The sequence below is a fragment of the Anomaloglossus baeobatrachus genome, chromosome 5 (genome assembly GCF_048569485.1).
Source record: "Anomaloglossus baeobatrachus isolate aAnoBae1 chromosome 5, aAnoBae1.hap1, whole genome shotgun sequence".
Taxonomy (NCBI): domain Eukaryota; kingdom Metazoa; phylum Chordata; class Amphibia; order Anura; family Aromobatidae; genus Anomaloglossus; species Anomaloglossus baeobatrachus.
In genome coordinates this window covers 442575234-442599021 of record NC_134357.1, presented here as the reverse complement: position 1 = coordinate 442599021, position 23788 = coordinate 442575234, and the positions used below count along the sequence as shown (strand labels likewise).

Genomic DNA, 23788 nt, shown 5'->3' with positions numbered 1-23788 from the left:
GACACAGCTTAAATTTGGCGTCACGAACAGGATATGGAAAAGGCCCGTTAACACGAGTGACGTGTGCCTTAAGAACTGTATTAATGGACTGTTTGTGCTAAACTGACTATCGCCATCTTGAATACTAAAAATTTGCTGCACCATCACTGTGCCTAAAAAGAGCGCAAAACTGCAAAAGTGCGGAAACGCAAGCCCCGCCCACGAACCCTGAGAGCGTGGGCGGAAGTCGGCAGTGACCAGACTCAGAAGCTCCCAGTGTGCCCAAGTCCCCGCGAGAGTGCTGACAGATGACCAAGGGGGACTGGCGAGACAGAGGCGTGGGGAGAGGACAAGGGTCCGCCTGGCTATGACCGGCAAGATGTCTGTCCCTCCAGTCCGAGAGCACAGTCGGCTTGGTCACAGAGATGGGCACTGGACGGCAGAGAGACTGGAGGCGGAGGTCCAACGGCTGTACTGGACCTTGAGGACGGAGAACCTGCGGCGAATCGCAGAATTGGAGGCAAAGATTATGGGGGTAGTGGCAGCCATGCGGGCTCGAGGGAGCGGAGCGTCGCCTGACCCAGCTGCACCGACCCAGACCCCAGGATCCCTCCTCGACCAGGCATCATCACTGTCAGAGCCAGTGAGACCAGAAGTGGTTGCTTCACCTTCCCCGCTGGGGAAGGAGCAAGCTTCCGTTCCTGATTCAAGGTCAGCAATCCAGGCCCCGTTGGAGTCGGGAGCCTCCGGGAAGGTTACTGCCAGTGCTGATGACTATCCATAGGTACTGTGCCCAGCCGCTGTAAAAGGAATGGTCTGGGCCCAAAGCTAGAATGGGTGCCGCGTGCAGGGGGCGAGTTTGTCCGCATTGTGCTAACGCGATACACGGTGTCTGATATGGAGGCGCTAAAGCCAGAAGAGTCTGTACACCAACCTGCTGCGGTGCCCTTCCCATCCTCTGCACCTGTGACAGCACTGACACCCCAGCGGCCGCCGGAGCGCGGTAGACATGTGTGTACCCAGTGCACCCAGACCTCGAGTGCTGATCTAAGGAGGCCAGGCGATCCAGTTGGCCCCCTTATTGAATAGTGGTAGCTGAACCAGGCTACCCCAGCAGTTGTTAAAGTGTTAATGTTGAAATGTTATAATTGTTATGATATTTGCTGCCAATCATTTGAAAAATATTTTGAAAAATTGCTGAATAATCGTCTGGGACAGTCACCTGATTGACCTGTTTAAAGAGTTAAAGTTGATTTAAAAATGGACCATGGCTGCAGGGCTGGCAGCGGCCAGCACGAAATTGTGCCTTTTGTAAATAATTGCACCCGTTGTGCCTACCAGAGTAGCCCTCTGCACCATCAGAACATTAATCTCGCCACCACGGAGAGGAAGGTTGGAGGAAAGGTCTGGGAGAGAGAAGACCCAGACCTGGTCACCAATGAAACCGGTGACCTGCCTCCTCAAGAGGGTTTTGGGGAACCAGGACCTTTTTGGGTGGTGGGTTGATGTGGGGGGGGGACTACAGCAACGTTTAAGAAATGTTCCTCCCCTGCGTGGGAAGAATGTTATGCATTCAACCTTTACCTTTTTATTTTCGGTTTAATAAAAACTCTGCTTCGCTTACAGCCCGAGGATGTGCTGTCTTTAACCAAGGGGGAATGTAGCACCCTTGAAACCCTCAGGGCACTACACCCTGGGACCTGGAGTAACAGTGCCGATTCAACCAACACACATCTAAAATTCTAGTTCTCCTCTCCACACTGTGCATAAAGGGTTAACCATGTAAGGGGGTGGTCGCCATGGGAATGAGTCCCTGGGTATAGCCAGCCTGGTAGGAGGGGTCAGCAGTAGTTGGGGAGAGTCTAGAGCACACGGAGGAGGTGTGCGGACGTGCCGGATCTGGGTCCGTGTAACGGTGACCCCGGGGGCACAGGAGAGAGGTCGCCAGGACGGGTATCAAGATATCGCTGGGACCAGAGCATGCACGGGGCACAGGGCCCTAGGTCAAATGTCAAGTTTCAAATGGTTTGATAAATACCTGCACGGTGAGGATACCTTCATGGACTTCATCAAACCAAATAATCCGGGGCATCAGCAGTAAACTAGGATCGGGGTTCGGACACTTACCTCCCCGCAGGGTCCGCACTGCTCGCCGTACGGAGAAGGAGACTGCACCCCAAAAGGGACGGTCGGGGTTCCCAAACGCGCCATGCTACGGGGACTCAATCTACAGAGACGGGGACAGAGCAACCTGGGTCACCACATTGGCACTGATACTCCTGAGACCTGAACCAGCAACTCGAGGGTTCACAGTGAGTTGAGACTGTTAAAGTTAACCTGGTGTGGTCTCCATCATTATCCACAATACATCTCCCAGGCACAGCCCTACCTGCGGAGGGCCTACCACCATAGCTGCCACTACCACCATCCCTGGGAGTACCCACATTAAGCAGCGGTGGTTCTCCATTCTTAACCGCAACCCGCAGGACACGAACATTAACTATTATCCCCTGTAAATACTCCCTTTTTATTAAGCATGCCCAGGGCACGGGACCAGGCAACGGCCACTAGTGACACTCCCAAAAGCAACTGTCCGGGACCAAGTACCCCCTTCTCTGGGCGACACAAAATCATAGACTACGGATTGTGATATGGAATAAGCTATGAGTATTGATCTGGATTAGACTACGTGTAGTATTATGGGATAAGCTATGGGTAGTAAAATGGGATAAGGTATGGGTAGTTTTATTGAATATACTATGGGTAGTCATATGGATAGACTATGGGTAGTGATATAGCATAGTGAGGAAGAGAGGAAGTTGGACCCAGCACCGATTCCAAAAATAGGATAAAAATTTACTTTTCTTTATTGGTACATTAAAATTCTCATATGAAGATCGTGGATGGGAAGACCTATGTACTGAACCTTCCATCTAGAACCTTCCATATAGTGATATGGCATAGACTATGGGTAGTGATATGGGATGGCCTATAGGTAGCTATTTGGCATAGACTAAAGCGGGCTTTACACGCTGCAATCTCGCTAGCGAGATCGCAAGCGATCGTACCCGCCCCTGTTGGTTGCGCGACACGGGCATATCGCTGCCCGTGTCGCACAACCTCGCTTACCCCCGTCACACGGACTTACCTACCCTGCGACGTCGCTCTGGCCGACGACCCGCCTCCTTCCTAAGGGGACGGGTCGTGCGGCGTCACAGCGACGTCACAAAGCAGGTGGCCAATAGAAGCGGAGCGGCGTAACATCCCGCCCACCTCCTTCCTTCCGCATTGCCGATGGAGGCAGGTAAGGAGATCTTCATCGCTCCTGCGGTGTCACACACAACGATGTGTGCTGCCGCAGGAACGAGGAACAACATCGGTAATGAGAAGAAAACGATTTTTTGTTTTAGGACGACCTCTCCGTGGCAAACGATTTTGGCCGCTTTTGCGATCGTTTAAGGTCGCACATAAGTGTCACACGCTGCGATATCGTTAATGACGCCGGATGTGCGTCACAAACACCGTGACCCCGACGATAATTCATTAACGATATCGTAGCGTGTAAAGCCCGCTTATGGCTAGACAGTAATATATGCGTAGTGATATGGGATACTCTATGGGTAAGTGTATAGGTGATATGGTTAGTTGCATAGGAGAAGTTTGTACATTCTAGACCCTCTCAGGTAAATGCAGCAACCCCAAAGGAACTTGCTACTTTTACATGAGATCCCTACCTCCTTACACCTACCTCTAGTTATGGACCTATCTAACCAAGATAGAGGAGAAGATCACCCAGTAGAGCATCACTATTGGAACCTGGAAGAAAAGTCTGGTATATCATCTACTACATTTGGTATTGCCTAACTACGTAGTGCAAGTCAAGAAAAAGTGGAAACATTATAAACCTAAGGTATTATTTACAGTACTTGTCTGTAAATCTCAGGCACCTGATGTATGTGGACATAACTGGGATCATGTCCTTTTGAGTCTGATCTGGCTTTTTCCCTCATAAAAAGCTTTAAACTTTCCTTTAGGTTTATATACAAAACCCATTTTTACATACCCTATTAGGCCATATTGAGTTAATATAGCATCATCCCTAATTTGAGGACTGTATATCAAATGGGGAACTTGCATGCGAAGATCTGAGGTTGTGGGTTGTATTAATCACCTAGGCAGGTTAACGATGCAATTAATTTTATTCTTTTGTACACGGTCTTACAGCAACTCCGAATAGATGGGCAAAATAAAATGCCCCTAGTCCACGAGATCTCAAACCTGGTAGTTCCACTGCCTCTTTACCAGCCTATACTCCTCCAGACGGTGAATACCACGACCGTAGCACATGCATCCAGCTCCAACTGGCAACAACCCCTCATCAGGGTCCTAAATACCCCAAGCCACCACCTGGGTTTGAGCACGGCCCCCAGGAAACACCCCACCCCCAACCCTCAATTCTAACTGTGCATTGGTGGAGATATTTTCCTGAGTTTATGACCCTCACCTGGAACTGCATGTGAGACCCCCGGTGGTGACGGCTCCACTGTATCTACATCCCCATCCACATAATGGGACTAGAGGCTGTGAGAACAAAGGCCCCTGTGAATCTAACAAGACTAATGGAATGATTGCTTTACAATAATTACCAATCTCATGCCTGGCCTTCTGTGTACTTAAGAGCTAGCTGACACATCCCTACCTCATGGCTCCAGCATCTGGATGAGCATAGTATGTGTACGTGTGAACTGTGTCTCCTACAGCGCCATTCCCCAACCATTACCATTTTATTGTGCACTTTAAACTGATGTGCAACAAAATATCTAATAAAACACAATGAGCTTAACATAACCAATTCTCCCTGCTGGAAAAAGTCTGCATCCCTTAGAGCCGTGGACGCCAATCTACATCCATTGGTCCAATAGTCTTTAGACCACGGGCAGCTCCTTACTGTCTGTGATTCAGAAGGACTCAGGATGACTCAAGATGACCACACATTGTAAGCACAGCTCACTGATGTCTGTGGTACCATGTAATGCTTCTCCTTCCCTGTGGAGGCACAGTAGGGAGAATAAATACTTCCCTTCCTTGTAGCTGTGGTAATCCTAGTAATGGGAAAAACTTTGGAAAGTATATTATTGGGTTAATCTAATAAAAAAGGATTCTACGAAATGGATAATCGTATTAACAGATGAGTTTATTTTAAAATAGTAATGTTTGATTTTGGGGAAACTGGGTGACAACCAATGTGCATGGATATAAAGTTCCGGAATGATAAATGCTGAACACCTCCTCTTTCTCCTTACAAACCCCATAAATAACACTCGGATCCGATGCCATCTTTAGGATTTCCGCTCTTTGCCCGCGTAGAACAGAGATGCCCTCTCAGGATAAGAACAAGAGCAGCCTGTCTGTGGGGAACAATGGCGGACATTATCTCCAGCTCACACTTCAGCACGTTCTGTTTCCCATCTGGGCCATTACCCAGTCTCAGGGGTCGGAGACAGTGTGACATTGACAGGTCCAGGGCCCCCTCCTCACACCCTGTTACTGCAGACACGACCCAAGAATGTGTCAGTCGTGTTCGGTCCGACTCTAATTGTAGCAGAACGGGTGACCAGGGGTCAGAGAAAATCACAACGCTCCGAAGTAAACATATTTTATAACTTTTGTCTCGAAATTTAGATGTCAACAAACTTTCTCCTAAATTGTTTCTGACAAGTGTCCTCCAAGATGTCAGATGACCGATGAGACTCAAGATCAGTGCAAAAATGTGCACGCCGACCGCTAATAACAATGCAACATAATCATAGCGGGCGACACATCCATTACTGCTGGATCAACACAGACACAAAGCGGGGGACGCAGGGGAGGGAGATGGACAAACACCCAATAGTCCAGAATGGATCAGAACAAGGAAGAGAGAGCACCTGAAATTAGGACTGGATACAGTGAGAAAGTATACACAGCAGCCATAAGATGCCATACTGCAATCTGCAAAAATAGCCAAAGGGCAATATATACACAGTGCCCCCAGAACAACGGCAGATGCCTCACATATCAGTAATAGTTACATTGTCTTCATAGTCGTGATAACCACTGTCCCATAATAAAGCCATCCCCATAACAGCGACACTGTGCCCCCATAACAAATCCACTTACAGAACTGTGGCAGTCACTGTGCCCTAATAATAATAATCTAATATATAAAGCTCAGTGTATGTATGTGTGTGTGTGTGTGTGTGTGTGTGTGTGTGTGTGTGTGTGTGTGTGTGTGTGTGTGTGTGTGTGTGTGTATGTCTGCTAAAGGAATCCGCACCGTCGCATTTACAATCTCGAAATTTTATGAAGAAAAAACAAAAAGCCAGCACTAGATGTGCACTTCAGCACTAAAAATTCCAAACTGTACTTATTATAAAAATTTTGAGATTTTTGGCAAAAAATTGCAATTTCTTGAGCTACCCCGCCATGTCACGGCAAATCTCATTTGAGGCAGTCCTACACTAAAATGTTTTTATAAAATGTGCCATACGGCCTCACATATGAATAGTAGAACTGCTCTTAGCAGCACTCACCTGGTCTATTTCAGGCCGTATGGCACATTTTATAAAAATATTTTAGTGTAGGACTGCCTCAAATGAGATTTGCCGTGACATGGCGGGGTAGCTCAAGAAATTGCAATTTTTTGCCAAAAATCTCAAAATTTTTATAATAAGTACAGTTTGGAATTTTTAGTGCTGAAGTGCACATTTAGTGCTGGCTTTTTGTTTAATCTCGAAATTTTGCACAGACGCCCCATGTGACTCAGGGAACGTCATAGACTATGTTTGGGCGGGAAAATTTAACTCCGTGCTTTCCAGTTACTCTACAAAAATCCTGCAGCCATTAAACTGTATGGAGCTGGGAGCTATAGACTATAAATAGCAACTGTCAGTGGTTGCTATAGGAACAAAATAAACTGTTAGACGGAAAGAGAGACACAGAAAAAGACAGACAGACAGAGAGAATAAGGAATAACGTTTGGAACACCATTCTAAGTCTGAACTGGGTGCAAAAACCTAAAAAAACATCACTATGGGGAGATAAGGTATGCACACCAGTGACTATGTAAGGGGAATACATGAAATAGCAGAAACTGCTGTGTGAATACTGACTTGAAAAATCCAATAGCTATATGTAAGAGTGAAAATGTGAAAAATGGAATCTGCATTACTGCCATGAACATATGAATCAAGAGAAATTTAGCTACTGAATTGATCAATGCAATAGAGCCCCAACACTACGCCAAAGTATTTCTCTACGTTGGGGTCCCTAGCTTGTGTGTGTCCTCTCATGCAGTTAAAAAACCTACCGTGTATGGGAAGCTGAGACCCAGGCTATATATGCGTATGATATGGATTGGCAATAGGTGTGAGTGGGGAGGGTTCACAAACGAAAAACTTTTTCGTTTGTGAACCCTCCCCACTCACACCTATTGCCAATCCATATCATACGCATATATAGCCTGGGTCTCAGCTTCCCATACACGGTAAGTTTTTTAACTGCATGAGAGGACACACACAAGCTAGGGACCCCAACGTAGAGAAATACTTTGGCGTAGTGTTGGGGCTCTATTGCATTGATCAATTCAGTAGCTAAATTTCTCTTTATTCATATGTTCATGGCAGTAATGCAGATTCCATTTTTCACATTTTCACTCTTACATATAGCTATTGGATTTTTCAAGTCAGTATTCACACAGCAGTTTCTGCTATTTCATGTATTCCCCTTACATAGTCACTGGTGTGCATACCTTATCTCCCCATAGACAGACAGAGAGAGACAGGCTGGGAAAGAAACAAACGGGCAAAGAGACAGCCGGGAGAAAGAAACAGCCCTGGAAAGAGACAGACACTCAAAGAGACAGACGCGCAAAGAGATAGACCTGGAAAGAGACAGACGGGCAAAGAGATAGACCTGGAAAGAGACAGACTGGCAAAAAGATAGACCTGGAAAGAGACAGAGCAGGCAAAGAGACAGAGCGGGCAAAGAGACAGAGCGGGCAAAGAGACAGCCCTGGAAAGAGACAGCCCTGGAAAGAGACAGCCCTGGAAAGAGACAGCCCTGGAAAGAGACAGACCGGGAAAGAGACAGACCGGGAAAGAGACAGACCGGGAAAGAGAAAGACGGGCAAAGAGAAAGACGGGCAAAGAGACAGACGGGCAAAGAGACAGACGGGCAAAGAGACAGACGGGCAAAGAGACAGACAGAGAGAGGCAGACAGAGAGGCAGACAGGAAAAGACATAAACAAAGAGACGGGGAGACAGACTGGGAAAGAGACAGACCTGGGAAAGAGACAGACCGGGAAAGAGACAGACCGGGAAAGAGACAGACCGGGAAAGAGACAGACCGGGAAAGAGACAGACCGGGAAAGAGACAGACCGGGAAAGAGACAGACCGGGAAAGAGAAAGACGGGCAAAGAGACAGACGGGCAAAGAGACAGACGGGCAAAGAGACAGACGGGCAAAGAGACAGACAGAGAGAGGCAGACAGAGAGAGGCAGACAGGAAAAGACATAAACAAAGAGACGGGGAGACAGACTGGGAAAGAGACAGACCTGGGAAAGAGACAGACCGGGAAAGAGACAGACCGGGAAAGAGACAGACCGGGAAAGAGACAGACCGGGAAAGAGACAGACCGGGAAAGAGACCGACCGGGCAAAGAGACAGACAGAGAGAGGCAGACAGGGAAAGAGACAGACAGGAAAAGACAAACAAAGAGACGGGTAGACAGACGGGGAAAGAGACAGACCTGGGAAAGAGACAGATGGGGAAAGAGACAGACAGAGAGAGGCAGACAGGGAAAGAGACAGACAGGAAAAGACATAAACAAAGAGACGGGGAGACAGACGGGGAAAGAGACAGACCTGGGAAAGAGACAGATGGGGAAAGAGACAGACGGGGAAAGAGACAGACGGGGAAAGAGACAGACATGGAAAGAGACAGACATGGAAAGAGACAGACGGAGCACATTACTTGGCCAATTTAGTTAAATCTATGTGGAATATCTGTGGTGTTGAAATATATGTTGTGAAATGCTTCTATTAGCTTAGTTTTTCCCTTTTAATAATTACATTTCTATCTATTTGTTTTGTGGTGTTTGTGTGCAGAATAAATTTTTGTTAATACATTCTATTTTGTTAATAACAGTTATGAACCCGGGCGAAGCCGGGTAGTACAGCTAGTCTAATATATAAAGCTAAGTGCATGTATGTATGCATATATATATATATATGTATGTGTATGTATGTATGTATGTATGAATGAATGAATGAATGAATGAATGAATGAATGAGTGTGTGTGTGTGTGTGTGTGTGTGTGTGTGTGTGTGTGTGTGTGTGTCCGCTAAGGGAATCTGCACCATCACATTTCCAATCATGAAATTTTGCAAAGGCACCCCATGTGACTCAGGGAACGTCATAGACATGTTTGGACGAGAAAATTTAACCCCGCGCTTTACAGTTACTCTCCAAAAAACCTGCCTCCATTAAAGTTAATGGAGCTGCGAGCTATTAGGTTATTAATAGGAGCTGTAATTGGTTGCTATAGGAACAAAATAAATTGTTAGTATAAGAAGCTTAGGTGTGAGGTAATAAGATGTCGGTGGGGAGACGGATAGAGAGAGATAGAAAGAGACAGAAAGACAGACACAGACAGCGTAAGAGGCAGACAGGGAAAGAGAGAGAGAGATAGACAGTCAAAGAGACAGACGGGGCAGACAGACACAGATAGACAGGGAAAGAGACAGGCAGACAGGGAAAGACAAGGAAAGAGACAGGGAAAGAGACAGAGACAAGTAAAGAGACAGGGAAAATGACAGACAAGTAAAGAGACAGGGAAAGAGACAGAGACAGACGTGGAAAGAGACAGACGGGGAAAGAGACAGACGGGGAAAGAGACAGATGGGGAAAGAGATAGACGGGGAAAGAGACAGACGGGGAAAGAGACAGACGGGGAAAGAGACAGACGGGGAAAGAGACAGACGGGGAAAGAGACAGATGGGGAAAGAGACTGACAGACACATAGAGAGAGACAGACACAGAGATAGAGAGAGACAGACAGACAGAGAGAGACAGACAGAGATAGAGAGAGACAGAGAGATTGATACAGACAGAGACACTGATACAGAGACAGACAGAGAGACTGATACAGACAGACAGAGACAGACACACAGAGACAGACAGACAGAGGCAGACAGACAGAGACTAGGAGAGAGACAGAGAGACAGTTACTATCACAGGCAACGCCCGGGTACTACAGCTAGTAATAATATATAGTACTATTAATTCCACAGCGCTTTACACACATCATAAATACTGCCCCCTCTGATCCAGTAACAAGGTCATCCAGAGAACTGTGGCAACTACTGTGCCCCATAAAGCCACCCACAGAACTGTTGTAAACATTGTGCCCTCATAACAAAGTCACCCACAGAACAGTTACAACCACTGTGTCCTCATAGCAAACCCCTCCCACAGAACAGTGACAGCCACTGTGACCCCATAACAAAGCCACCAACAGAACAGTGACACCCACTGTACCCCAATAACAAAGCCACCCATGGAATAGTGACAATCAGTGTGCCCCCATGTGACGCCCTGGCCTATCAGGTCGTCACAGGGTATTGTGCAATCTGCCCTTTTGCATAATATTCACCTCCTCCTTGGTTACGGGTCCCTGACATTTGGTATTGCTAAGAACAAGCTAATCAAAACCCTAGGATTACTCTGCACCACACCCACCAGACACACCAGTGGACAGCCTAAAGGGAATAGGGCTGGCCACTTGGGGGGTTGGTTAAGGGGAGGTCAGGAGTGTTAGGAGACAGTCAGTAGAAAAGTGACTCAATACCACACACCACGGGTGGCGACACGAACTTTCCACACCATCCCCTGTACATAGCCCCCCTTTATTGGAGTGGCCACACAACCCCCGGGTCCGGAGACCCCTCGAGCCACCGCGGATCCGGATCCAAGCAGACCGGCTGATGACGCGGGGGAGGCACACCTCGAATTTCCTCGTGTCACAAACAGGATCCGAGCAGGACCCAATTACCTGGGTGACGTGCGCCTTGAAGTCGAAAATCGCGAGTCAAAATTCCTTTTCCCGCCAATTGCGACATTTTCTGCCATCTTTTCGCGCCAAAATGCCATCTTCCCCGTGAAAGTGCGCGAAGCAGAAGCCCCGCCCTTCGTCCTGTGTGTGAGGCCGGAACCGGAAGTTCCCAGAGGGCCACAGCGCGTGAAAGAGTGCAGAGTGAAAACCGAGGGGGCGTGCCGGAACGTAACAACAGCGGAAGTGAAGCAGGGACGCCAGGACTCTGCCATAACGTTTCTGGACAATGCAGAGGAAAGATGGCGAAGAGAGACTTGTCACCGGAACGTGCTATTCCCAGGACCGCTACATGGATAGAGGAAGTGCCAGAGCAGCTGTGCAGAAGAATGCGGACGCAGTTCTTGTTCATCCTAAACCACTGGAGGGAAGAGATGAGGAGCCTGGCGATGGCGGTGCGAGCCTGAGAGATTGATATCCCACGTGAAGAGAGGGTAAGCGGTTAGCCAGTCCCTATTGATTGCCCAATCTGGCCACAGCGGCTGAGGGATCTGGACCGCCCCCACTCGCGGTGAGCCCTACACCGTCATCTACCCCATCCTCAGCGGACACCGATCTGCCCACACCAATCTCGGCAGCAGAACCTTCAATGTCTTCAAAGGAAGCTCCAGCTACAGAAACCACGGTGCTGTCCCTCATCCCTGTCATGACAGCGGTCATCCGGACCCCGGCCAGACCAGACTGGGCCGCATCACCGGGCCCGTCCTCAGAGTCAGAGCACCTGGACCCTGCAACCCCAGCTGCGGAGCTGTCGGTCTTTCTACCTGCAGATACGGAAGTGGAGCCCAAAGATCCACCGGTTCCACTGCCGCGTGGCATCCCGATGGCTGTTGGGGACGCAAGAGTCCACATCAAACCAGAGCCAGCTAAGAAGCTGAGGCCAGACGCTGACGCCCCCTACTGGGAACGACATTACCAATGATTACAGGCTGAGATCACCACGCGAAACCGGCGATGGCGGGAGCTTGCCACCTGCAACAGAGCAGAAAAGGAGCAGGTGAGGAGCGCTGCTTCACGAGTAAGGGGGCCACGGTGCTGTGGTCTCGTAGATCGATTTGACCCCGAATAAGGGTGGGGTTTCATCCGAGAAGCAGGCCTCACAGCTGGGGTGTTTGTGTCCTGGCGGGACGTAGCACTGCATCTCCCCTGGGGGCACCCCGAGCGCAAACTCCAACCCAAAGAGATGGCCACTTACACCAGGCATTGCGGAGAGTGGGGCTGGTATGCCCTGGAGGTGACCAAGCATGCGATGCCTGAAGAAGAGTTTGTGCCAGCGTTGGTAGTATGTAGCCGCAAGGAGGCATGGCTACGGGACCCGATAGTTTGAAAGAAAAATGCTAAAAATACCAGTAGTTTAACAATGCCATAGAACTGTTAGGTATCGGTGTTTTTGTTTGTTATTTTCCACAGTTTGTCATTTTCCATATAGAAATGTTAGTAAATAAGTGCTTAATTAACCAGCTCATAAAAGGTTTAGTAACGTTTAAAGGGAACCTGTCATCAGAAATTTAGTTTGAAACCTAAAAGTTTCCCCCTCTGCAGCTCCTGGGCTGCATTCTAGCAAGGTTCCTGTACTTTTTGTGGCCCCTTTTAATAATAATAATAATAATTATAATAATAATAATAATTTTATTCATTTATATAGCGCTATTAATTCCATAGCACTTTACATACATTGGCATACATTGGCAACACTGTCCCCATTGGGGCTCACAATCTAGAGTCCCTATCTGTATGTCTTTGGAATGTGGGAGGAAACCGGAGTACCCGGAGGAAACCCACGCAAACACGGGGAGAACATACAAACTCCTTGCAGATGGTGTCCTTGGTGGGATTTGAACCCAGGACCCCAGCGCTGCAAGACTGCAGTGCTAGCCACTGAGCCACCGTGCCGCCCTTTTAAACCAAATTAAATACTTTAGAAACTTGTACCTTTTGCTATGTAAATTTTGTAAATCGTCCATGGGGGCGGGCTCTCTGCTGACCATTGCTGTTCCTCCAGCACATTGACGCCGTCCCCCCACTTTCCATTTCATCCATTAGGACGCCGCCCACTGCGCCCGAGGTGCTGCTCACGCTAGGATCGCTGGTGACGTGTGTCACAAGCATGAGATTATGGGCGGCGCTGTGATTGCATCGCAAGTGCCCACCCATAATCTCGTGGACGCACTTTCCCCCACTGCCTCCAGCATTCTGCGCAAGCGCTCGCCGGCCAAATGACCTGACGTCACCTCCTTCCCATCTTACCCTGCAGCAGGGCAAGATGGGAAAGAGGTGACGTCGGGTCATCTGGCCAGCAAGTGCTTGCGCAGAACGCTGGAGGAAGAGTGGAAAGTGTGGTCACGAGGTTATGGGCGGCACTTGCTGATGACACTCACAGCGCCGCCCATAACCTCGTGCCTGCGCAAAACATCACCAGCGGTCACACGTGCATAAAGTGCACAGTCCCGCTACAGTCGCACAGCGCATGCGCGGGACCACGGGCACCCAGGGGCGGCGTCCTGAGATATGAAATTCAGCGTTGGGGGGCGGCGTAAATCTGCTGGAGGAACAGCAACGGTCACCAGAGAGCCCGCCCCCATGGATGATTTACAAAATTTACATAGCAAAAGGTACAAGTTTATAAAGTATTTAATTTGGTTTAAAAGGGGCCACAAAAAGTACAGGAACCTTGCTAGAATGCAGCCCAGGAGCTGCAGTGGGGGAAACTTTTAGGTTTAAAGCTAAATTTCTGATGACAGGTTCCCTTTAAGAAAAGTGCCTCCCCTGTGTGGTATGAAAATGTTAATAAAAATGTTAACCCCTTTTTCTACCTTTTCCACAGTTTTGAAAAAAAAAAAGAATAAATCTCTGTTGTCCTGTAGTTCGGGGACGAGCTACGTTTAACCAAGGGGGAATGTGACGCCCTGGCCTATCAGGTTGTCACAGGGTATTGTGCAATCTGCCCTTCTGCGTGATATCCACCTCCTCCTTGGTTACAGGTCCCTGACCTTTGGTGTTGCTAAGACCAATCTAATCAAAACCCTAGGAACACTCTGCACCACACCCGCCAGACACACCAGTGGACAGCCTTAAGAGAATAGGGCTGGCTCCTTGGGGGGTTGGTTAAGGTGAGGTCAGGAGTGTTAGGAGATAGTCAGTTGAGGAGTGACTCTCAAGAGGAGAGGTCACAAGTGAGTTGAGCAGTGACTCTCAAGTGGAGAGGTCAGGAGCTGAGCTCCTCGTTTACTAGGTGGCAGACGTTTGTCTGGGCCTGGTAGGAGCTGGACCCCGGTCGCAGGTGATCATGACAAGGGGCACGGACTGTCGAGGAGGACAGCCGGCGGCCTAGTGCCATCACCGGGCAGGGGCCAGGGCATGACGGGGTACGTGGACCCCAGGCCAGGAAGTAGCTTCAGGCGCCCTGGCAATTCACCCGACGAGGACGGAGCCTTAAAGATTCGTTCTCCACCCGCTCCAAAATCGGGGTACTAGCGCAACGAGTGGGATAGGACTTTCCCACTGCATAGTCCACAAAATCCCAAGCGTGAACTCTGAGAGCAAGCTCATTCCATTAGCCATACGGGTGAGCGGGACCCGTTTAGTTTTAAGCTGAAAGGGGCCAACTACAGAAAGAGGTGCCAAGGTTAAGGTCACAAGCTAACAAGCAACACCAACGGGCACGGGATCCAGGCGTGCTCCCTCCCTGCTGCAGTGGCATCAAAATCTTTGGTTTACCACAGTTGTCAGCATCAGCGTTATTAGACTGAGTGAGTACGCAATTAACCCTTACCGGCCCAACGGCACCTCCCCAACACCATCACCGAGTCCCGGGGCATCCCCCCTACCCATGGAGGGATTAAACACCTGGCTGCCCACACCATCGCCACCGGGTACTCCCAGCCGCAGCGGTGGTACTTCACCCTTACCACACACCACGGGTGGCGTAACGAACTTTCTACACCATCCCCTGTACATAGCCCCCCTTTATTTGAGTGGCCACACGACCCCGGGGTCCGGAGACCCCTCGAGCCACCGCGGGTCCGGATCCGAGCAGTCCGGCTGCTGACGGGGGGTGGCACACCCATAACAAAGCCACTTGCAGAACAGTGACAACCACTGTGACCCCATAACAAAGCCACCCACGGAATAGTGACAACTACTGTGCTCCTATAACAAAGCCACTTACAGAACTGTGGCAACCACGGTTCCAACGTGCACTGTGCCCCCATAACAAAGCCACCCACAAAACAGTGACAACCATAGTGCCCCCATATCAAAGTTGCCCACAGAACAGTGACAACCACTGTGCCAACGTAACAAACAGCACAGTATCCCTGAATAACATTGCACAATTATAATGTACCACTCAGGGCCTATGTAAAGCTGGGTGAGAACCCCTTAGGATCCTGTGATAGCTGCCATTACTGGTTTTCACCTGTGGAGGAGACTCAGATATAGATGAATACAATATGAGAAACCTTAATAGAGGTGAATATGAGAATTCACTTTATGGATGAGCTTGAAGTCTCCGGCCTGGGGGCACCGGCTGCACTCCCATCCCTGGAGTCACATCATCTTACCTGGATTCTGTTGACTTCTGACAACCTGGATGAAAATGGCGGCAAGCAGCAGCATAGAGGGTGTGAGCGCCATAGTGATTGATCTGTCAGGACGGATGGAATGAGACAGGTGAGATGATAAACCTGAAATATCTTATATTCATAGAACTGATTATAATGTGCCCCCTCCTCAGTGTATCAAATGTAACATCAGACTTCTCTGCCTCTGGGAAAGCTGAGTGGCCAGCAATATGACGGCACTGCCTCTACACCAAGCTTTCCCATATTGCTGCATTACTAGACAGATTTTCTATTTGGGAACCTGGAAAAGCACCATTGTGTCCATCTGTTGCTTAGCACCCAGCCCATATGTACAGAGAGACAGCTGACAACCAGTACGGCTATAGCTATAGCTCTCACCAAAGATGTCATACAGCTTTCCCAAGCTCCGGAATAGCATATGTACCTACCTGTGCCTGACTAGGCTGATGTGCGACCCTCTGCACCCCTATAGTTACACCACTACACGACGCTCTGTCAGTATGGAGGGGCTGCCATACGTAGGGTCCTTCTTTGTGAGGTCCTTAGTCTCTACCATGGCATACGGTAATGGTTTGCTTTCATGAGACATTGGTGCAGATTTCTATAAACGGTTTATAGGGAAAAAACCTCTCCCCCCTTTCCCGCTACAACCTTCCCCATCCCTTCAAATGCTGCTTCCTAGAAGGGCAGGTATATAGCGGTGCTGTGTCTGGGACAGATTGCAATCAATTAAGGAATTTACATAGAAGTAGTGGTGAATGCCCTGATCTGAGACACTGCACAACCTACAGGGTCCAGGGATACAAAGCCCACCCGTATAACAGCAGGACCTGATCTGGGGGTGCAGACTCAATTAGCCCCCTGATCTATCACATTGGCGTCCCATACACCAGTTTGTGTCATAGAGAAAAAAGTCCAGGCAATGAAATCTATACCCGTCATGGGTAGACGCAGACTTCTGCTGCATTTTGTGCCTAAACCACTTCTCCTTGCCATCCCTTCTCCTCTAGATTAAAAAAAAAGGCACAAACTTCTGAAAAAAGAAAAGGGCGCCATGATTTGGGACTTTTTTTTACATACAAAAGTGGAGTGAATGACCTAAAGAATTCATTTCCATACCGCCCTATATTCTAGATCTTTGCAGTTAGTGAAAGGAAGCAATATATAGTCCATATAGCAATTAAATATGGTGCTTACATAATAGTGCCGCAAAGCGCTCAGATAAAGCGTGAGTAGAAAAAGACAAAGAAGAGTACAATAATAAAGTATAACAGTTCTGTACACATAATTCAGTATAATCTATAATCACATAATGCTGCTATATAGTGTGGTCACATAATTCTCCCATGTAGTACCCATACAATGCTGTTGTAGAGTGCTTATATACTAGTGTCAATGTTCACACAAGAGTGCCATAAAGTGCCTACATAAAGCTTCCATACAATGTGCATATAATACTTCCATATAATGTGCATAGAATGCTGCTGTATAGTGTGGTCACATAATTATTCCATGCAGTATTCATACATTGTTGCTGTATAGTGATTATATACTAGTGCCAGTGTCCAAACAATAGTATCATAAAGTGCCTACATAAATCTTCTATACAATGTGTATATAATACTTCCATATACTGTAGTGCGCATATAATGCTGTTGTATAGACACCACTTAATTCTGTACAGGCTACACAATGTACATAAAAATACCAAACAGTGCCTATAATACTTCCATATAGTGAGCATAGAATGCTGCTGTATAGTGCTTATATACTAGTGCCAATGTCCACACAAGAAGAGTGCCATAAAGTGCCTAAATAAAGATTCTATACAGTGTGTATATACTTCCATATAGTGCACATAGAATGCTGCTGTATAGTGTGGTCACATAATTATCCCATGCGCTACCCGAAGAATGCTGCTATATAGTGCTTATATACTAGTGCCAGTGTCCAAACAAGAGTGCCTTAAAGTGCCTACATAAAGCTTCTTTACAATGTGCATATAATACTTCCATATACTGTAGTGCGCATATAATGCTGCTGTATTGTGACCACTAAATTCTGTACAGGCCACACAATGTACATAAAAATACCAATCAGTTCCCAATAAATAATGTAATGCACATAATGTAAGCACATAATGCTGCTATGTAGTGTACCTACATAATCCTCCAATACAGTACCCAAATAAATAATGCTGCTGTAGAGTGCTTATACGTTAGTATAATAGTGCCTTAGAGTGCCTACTGTCTACATAAAGCTGATATACAGTATGTTAGATAATTCTTCTATACCATGCCCATAGAATACTGCTGTATAGTGCTTACCTCATTCCGTATGGTACGTATATAGTAGTGCCACACAGTGTCCATATAAAAGTGACAGAGTAACTACATGCAGACCCATATAATCCTTCTATATAGAACCCAAGTACTGCTTGAGTGCTTACGTATTGGTGCCACACAGTACCCACATAATGGGGCTATAGAGTGCCCACATATGCCATAAAATACCTAAATAATGGTGGTGAACTCCTGGCCATGCAATATAGTGACCATAGGAAATAACCTACTTATGAGTATACAGGTGACATTATACCCCCACCCTAGACCCTCGCTCACTCACCAGTGTCTGCGTCACCAGTCACTCCATGATATGAAGAGGGTCCCAGCTCACTGTGGGATATAGGAGAGATGACAGATTATATCTCAACACCTCCCACTGCCCAACCCTGAAGCACATCTGCCAGACACCACATCCCACTACTACTGCACACCCCGGCACAGCAGGAATGAGAACTTCTGTCATTCAGAATATCAAGAGCTGTCCTCCAACTTTCTTAGACCCATAACCAGCAGTGATACAAGAGTGAGCCATAGGTCATCAATCATAGGAGCAGAAAGAAGAGGGTCTGGGGGAGCTGGAGAACAAAAGAACATCAATTATCTTTTCTAGATGCCCAGAGAGTCATGTAGCCCCCCCATAAGGGTATAAGCATACGTCAACTTTTTCAGGCAAATTCCACAGTGAAAATCCCCTGAAAAACCTCTCATAAAATGCTCCAATGAATGTAAAAGCGACTTGTTCACACATTCAGTCTTTTGAATGTCTTACAACCACTTTAGGTTTCCAAAGTCACAAAGCGATTAGTCCGTTCTTGTGGACTTTTATCTCAAAAGATGCTCTGTACTTTTCAGTACAAGTCAATGAGAAAGCTCAAAAGATGCCGGGAAGATGACCGTTTTTTGTTCTTGCTTAAAAAACGCTAGCAGTTTCTTCATTACTCAATGGAGTGAAAAAACAACCGGAAAACAAAAGTAAAAAACATAAATCCCATATAGAAACCCTCCAAAAAAAAACACCGGTGGCAAAACAAGGCCAGAAAAACACTCAAGTAATAACCGAAAAAAACAAACACAAAAAAAGACACCAAGGTTACCTGAAGCATCTTGTCCTTGGAAAAGCGCAATGAGTTTGTCTGTCTTTAATAGACACATAGTGTGAACATAGCCTAAAGGGCTATCTCATCTCAGACATTTATGGCATATCCACAATTCATGCCCTTCATTTTGATACATTGTGTAGGTAGGACTCATATATCTCACATCCAGGGTCCAATGGGTCCAACGCACAGGCGACCGTCCATGCTCACGTCTCTCTCCTTTAAATTGTATGGGCGTTTAAATAATAGCCCAGCGCATAATTAGGCTAAAATCTGAGAACAACGGGTGACAACCACTATCATCCCTAATGCAGCTAACAAAATTGGTTGTTACTCAGCACTCCCAGACTCTGAAAAGGCAATTCTGTTTTAGAACATCAATAGGTCACATATTTTACAAAAAGACTTAAAGGGAATCTGTCACTAGGATTTCTCCCCACAAGTTATTTATATGCACATGTAGCTCTGTCAAAGACAAGTACAGGTTTACCTTTACATGGCCAGTCTGTTCCTCGGTTACTAAGAAATCAGAGTTTGAATTAATATGCAAATGAGGCTGAAGAGCTATGGTAGATTAGAAGCCTCTGTTACTCCAGTTCTATTGCCCATCCATCTATGGGCATGTAGCAGAGCCATGTATGTCTGGGGGAATGTAGCAGACCTGTGTATGTCTGTGGGCATTTAGCAGAGCTGTGTATTTCTGTGTGCATGTAGCAGAGCTGTGCGTATGTATGGGCATGTAGCAGAACAGTGTATGTCTATGGACAAGTAGCAGCGCTGTGTATGTCTATGGGCATATAGCAGCGCCGTGTGTGTATAATATATACACTTCAGAAAGACACTAACAATAGATTTAGCCTATTGTGTCTTCTATATTATATATATACAGCCAGCAGCCTCTATTATATATGTGCAGCCAGAAGCCTGTATCCTCTATATTATACATATACAGTATATATATATATATATATATATATATATATATCTATATACACAGCCAGCAGCCTGTATCCTCTATATTATATTCATATACAAACAGCAGCCTGTATCCTCTATAATATATATATATATATATATATATATATATATTGTAGCGGGGTGGGGGTCCCCCAGGGCGACAAAGAGGCAGTGACCCAAAAAGTCCGATCAACACAGGTTTATTGCCATCGCTGAACAGGTAAACGTCCTCCGGGATACAGCCAGGCTATACACAGTCCATAGGATACCACGTCACACAGGTACCTGTTGCCGTAGAAGACGGTCTTACTATACCTCGCCCTGCTATTTCAGGTGGGCCCACAGACCTGTGTTATTGCTCCACACAGGTCTGAACTCCTCTCAGCTTCCTGCTCTGCAGCTTACAAAAGCTCTGCCCCGTCCAGGCCCTTACAGAGACCTTTTAAAAGAACTGTGGTCATGAGCCACCTGCATAACCCGGCCTGGAGATAGTGGACTGACCGCTAAGCAGGGCTCTAATATGTTTCTGTACGCATTCTGGGAGATACATACCGTCCGTCACATATGAATGGCCCCACTATCTCACAATATATACATACATATACAGACCAAATGTTTGGACACACCTCATTCAAAGAGTTTTCTTTATTTTCATGACTCTGAAAACTGTAGATTCACATTGAAGGCATCAGAACTATGAATTAACAAATGTGGAATGAAATACTTAACAAAAAAGTGTGAAACAACTGAAAATATGTCTTAGGCTATGTGCCCACGGGACTCTGTATCTGCGGATTTTTCTGCAGCTAAATCCGCAGCATTCCCCCGGAATCCGCACCTTTTCATAGGTGCTGATTTTGTGCGGATTTGTTGCGGATTTGTCGCGGTTTTGACGTTGATTTCGTTGCGGATTTTGCAATTTTTTTTTACATTCAATTGAATAGGCAAAATCCGCAGGTAAATCCGCAACAATAATTGACATGCTGCAGATTTTTCCGCATGGAAGTCCACATGATTTCCGCTGCGGAAAAATCCGCAGCGTGGGCACAGCATTTCCCAAATGCCATAGAAATGGCTGGGGAGTAGCTGTGCTGCAGATTTCTGAAAAATCCGCGGCATTTCTGCGAGAAATCCGCGGCAAAATCCGCGCATTTTCTGCAGCGTGGGCACATAGCCTTAGGCTAGTTTCACACTTGCGTTGTTTTGACGCAAACGGAATCCGTCACTAATGTAGTACAGTTCATTTATTTACATTTGAAGCGCGTTACTATGGTGTGTGTGTGTGTCATGCAGTACCCGCTTGTGTCCACATGATGTCGCGCTTCAAATGTAAATAAATGAACTGTACTACATTAGTGACGGATTCCGTTTGCGTCAAAACAACGCAAGTGTGAAACTAGCCTTATATTTTAGGTTCTTCAAAGTAGCCACCTTGTGCTTTGATTACTGCTTTGCACACTCTTGGCATTCTCTTGATGAGCTTCAAGAGGTAGTCACCGGAAATGGTTTTCACTTCGCAGGTGTGCCCTGTCAGGTTTAATAAGTGGGATTTCTTGCCTTATAAATGGGGTTGGGACTATCAGTTGTGTTGTGTAGAAGTCTGGTGGATACACAGCTGATAGTCCTACTGAATAGACTGTTAGAATTTGTATTATGGCAAGAAAAAAGCAACCGTGTCTTTGTGTGACGCAGAAAAGGTGCATGGATGGAATCTACATGGCTGGTTCCCACGGTGAAGCATAGAGGAGGAGGTGTGATGGTGTGGGGGTGCTTTGCTGGTGACACTGTTGGGGATTTATTCAAAATTGAAGGCATACAGAACCAGCATGGCTACCACAGCATCTTGTAGTGGCGTGCTATTCCATCTGGTTTGCGTTTAGTTGGACCATCATTTATTTTTCAACTGGACAATGACCCCAAACACACCTCCAGGCTGTGTAAGGGCTATTTGACTAAGAAGGAAAGTGATGGGGTGCTACGCCAGATGACCTGGCCTCCACAGTCACCAGACCTTAACCCAATCGAGATGGTTTGGGGTGAGCTGGACCGCAGAGTGAAGGCAAAAGGGCCAACAAGTGCTAAGCATCTCTGGAAACTCCTTCAAGACTGTTGGAAGACCATTTCCGGTGACTACCTCTTGAAGCTCATCAAGAGAATGCCAAGAGTGTGCAAAGCAGTAATGAAAGCAAATGGTGGCTACTTTGAAGAACCTAGAATATAAGACATATTTTCAGTTATTTCACACTTTTTTGTTAAGTATTTCATTCCACATGTGTTAATTCATAGTTTTGATGCCTTCAATGTGAATCTACAATTTTCAGAGTCATGAAAATAAAGAAAACTCTTTGAACAAGGTGTGTCCAAACTTTTCGTCTGTACTGTACACCAACTCATACTTCGGCTCACTTTTTTTGGTTTTCGATATATGAGACATGCTAGTCAAATTACTTTCCACTGCAATTCTACAATGTGAATCTACAATTTTCAGAGTCATGAAAATAAAGAAAACTCTTTGAATGAGAAGGTGTGTCCAAACATTTGTTCTGCACTGTATATTATATATATATATATATATGTATATATATATATACACACACACACACACAACTAACAGCCTGCATCCCCTACCTATATTATGTATATACAGCCAGCAACCTGTGCCCTCCATATTATATATTTATAAATGGCCAGCAGCCTGTATCCTCTAGAATATTTTATATATATATATATATATATATATATATATATATATATATATATATATATATATATATACAACCAGCAGCCTGTTTCCTCCAATTATACATATATGCAGCCAGCAGCCTGTGCCCTCTGTATGATATATTTATATATGGCCAGCAGCCTGCATCCTCTATGATATACTAATTATATATATATATATATATATATATATATATATATATATATATATATATATATACACACACACTGTATATATATATATGTGTGTATATATATTATATATATATATATATATATATATATATATATATATACGTATATGACTGACGATTCGGTCTGGGGCTCGCCAGCCCAAAAAACAATGCATGCAGCTTTTTTTAAGGCTGTCAAAATGCCGACTGTGCTGCATAGTGGAGCTGAACAGATGTTAATATGTCATTGGTGAGGTCGTTTTGTGTTGCAGAGTGGAGTTTCTCTAAGAGTGGCTGTGGGACTGTGGAAAGCTTGAGGGGTAAAGGCAGAGCTGCGGTGAAGCCTGGGTGGAGTCTCAAAGGGGCCCAAAAATGTTGCCAGTATAGGGCCATGAAATTCCTGGTGACAGCCCTGACCAGTCCCCATCTATCCGCTTTATCTGTGCTGGTGATCAAAAATGGGCAGGAGCGAAAGTTTTTTAAATTATTTATTGAAATAATAATAATAATAATAATGGGGGAGCCTCTATTTTTAATAACCAGCCAAGATAAAGCACAGGCTGGGGGTTGCAGCCCACAGTGGTCTACTTTACCTACGCTGGTTATCACAAATAGGCAGGGGAGCGCACATCAAAGTGGCATAATATTCTGATAACAGTTCCCAGAAGTGACCTGTGTTTCAGAGATGCATCCAGGCATCTTTCTAATGCTGTTCACATTTAATTTCAGCACTTTTCTATCCAGTTCAGTATTTTTATATTCCCACCAGACATCCTGGGACGG

The 23788-nt window shown here is 46.2% G+C and overlaps 1 protein-coding gene across 1 annotated transcript in view; it reads right to left on the bottom strand.

The window, feature by feature from the left end:
- The window catches only part of COL20A1 (collagen type XX alpha 1 chain), a 249980-nt gene extending 231604 nt beyond the window's left edge, over positions 1–18376 (bottom strand). The window contains exons 1-2 of the mRNA XM_075350433.1: positions 18338–18376; positions 15692–15774 (exon numbers count right to left, since the gene is read on the bottom strand). Of these exons, the coding sequence (XP_075206548.1) occupies positions 15692–15764 (73 nt within the window). The 5' untranslated portion in view covers positions 15765–15774; positions 18338–18376. The remainder of the gene's footprint in view (positions 1–15691; positions 15775–18337) is intronic.
- Positions 18377–23788: the final 5412 nt, after the last annotated feature.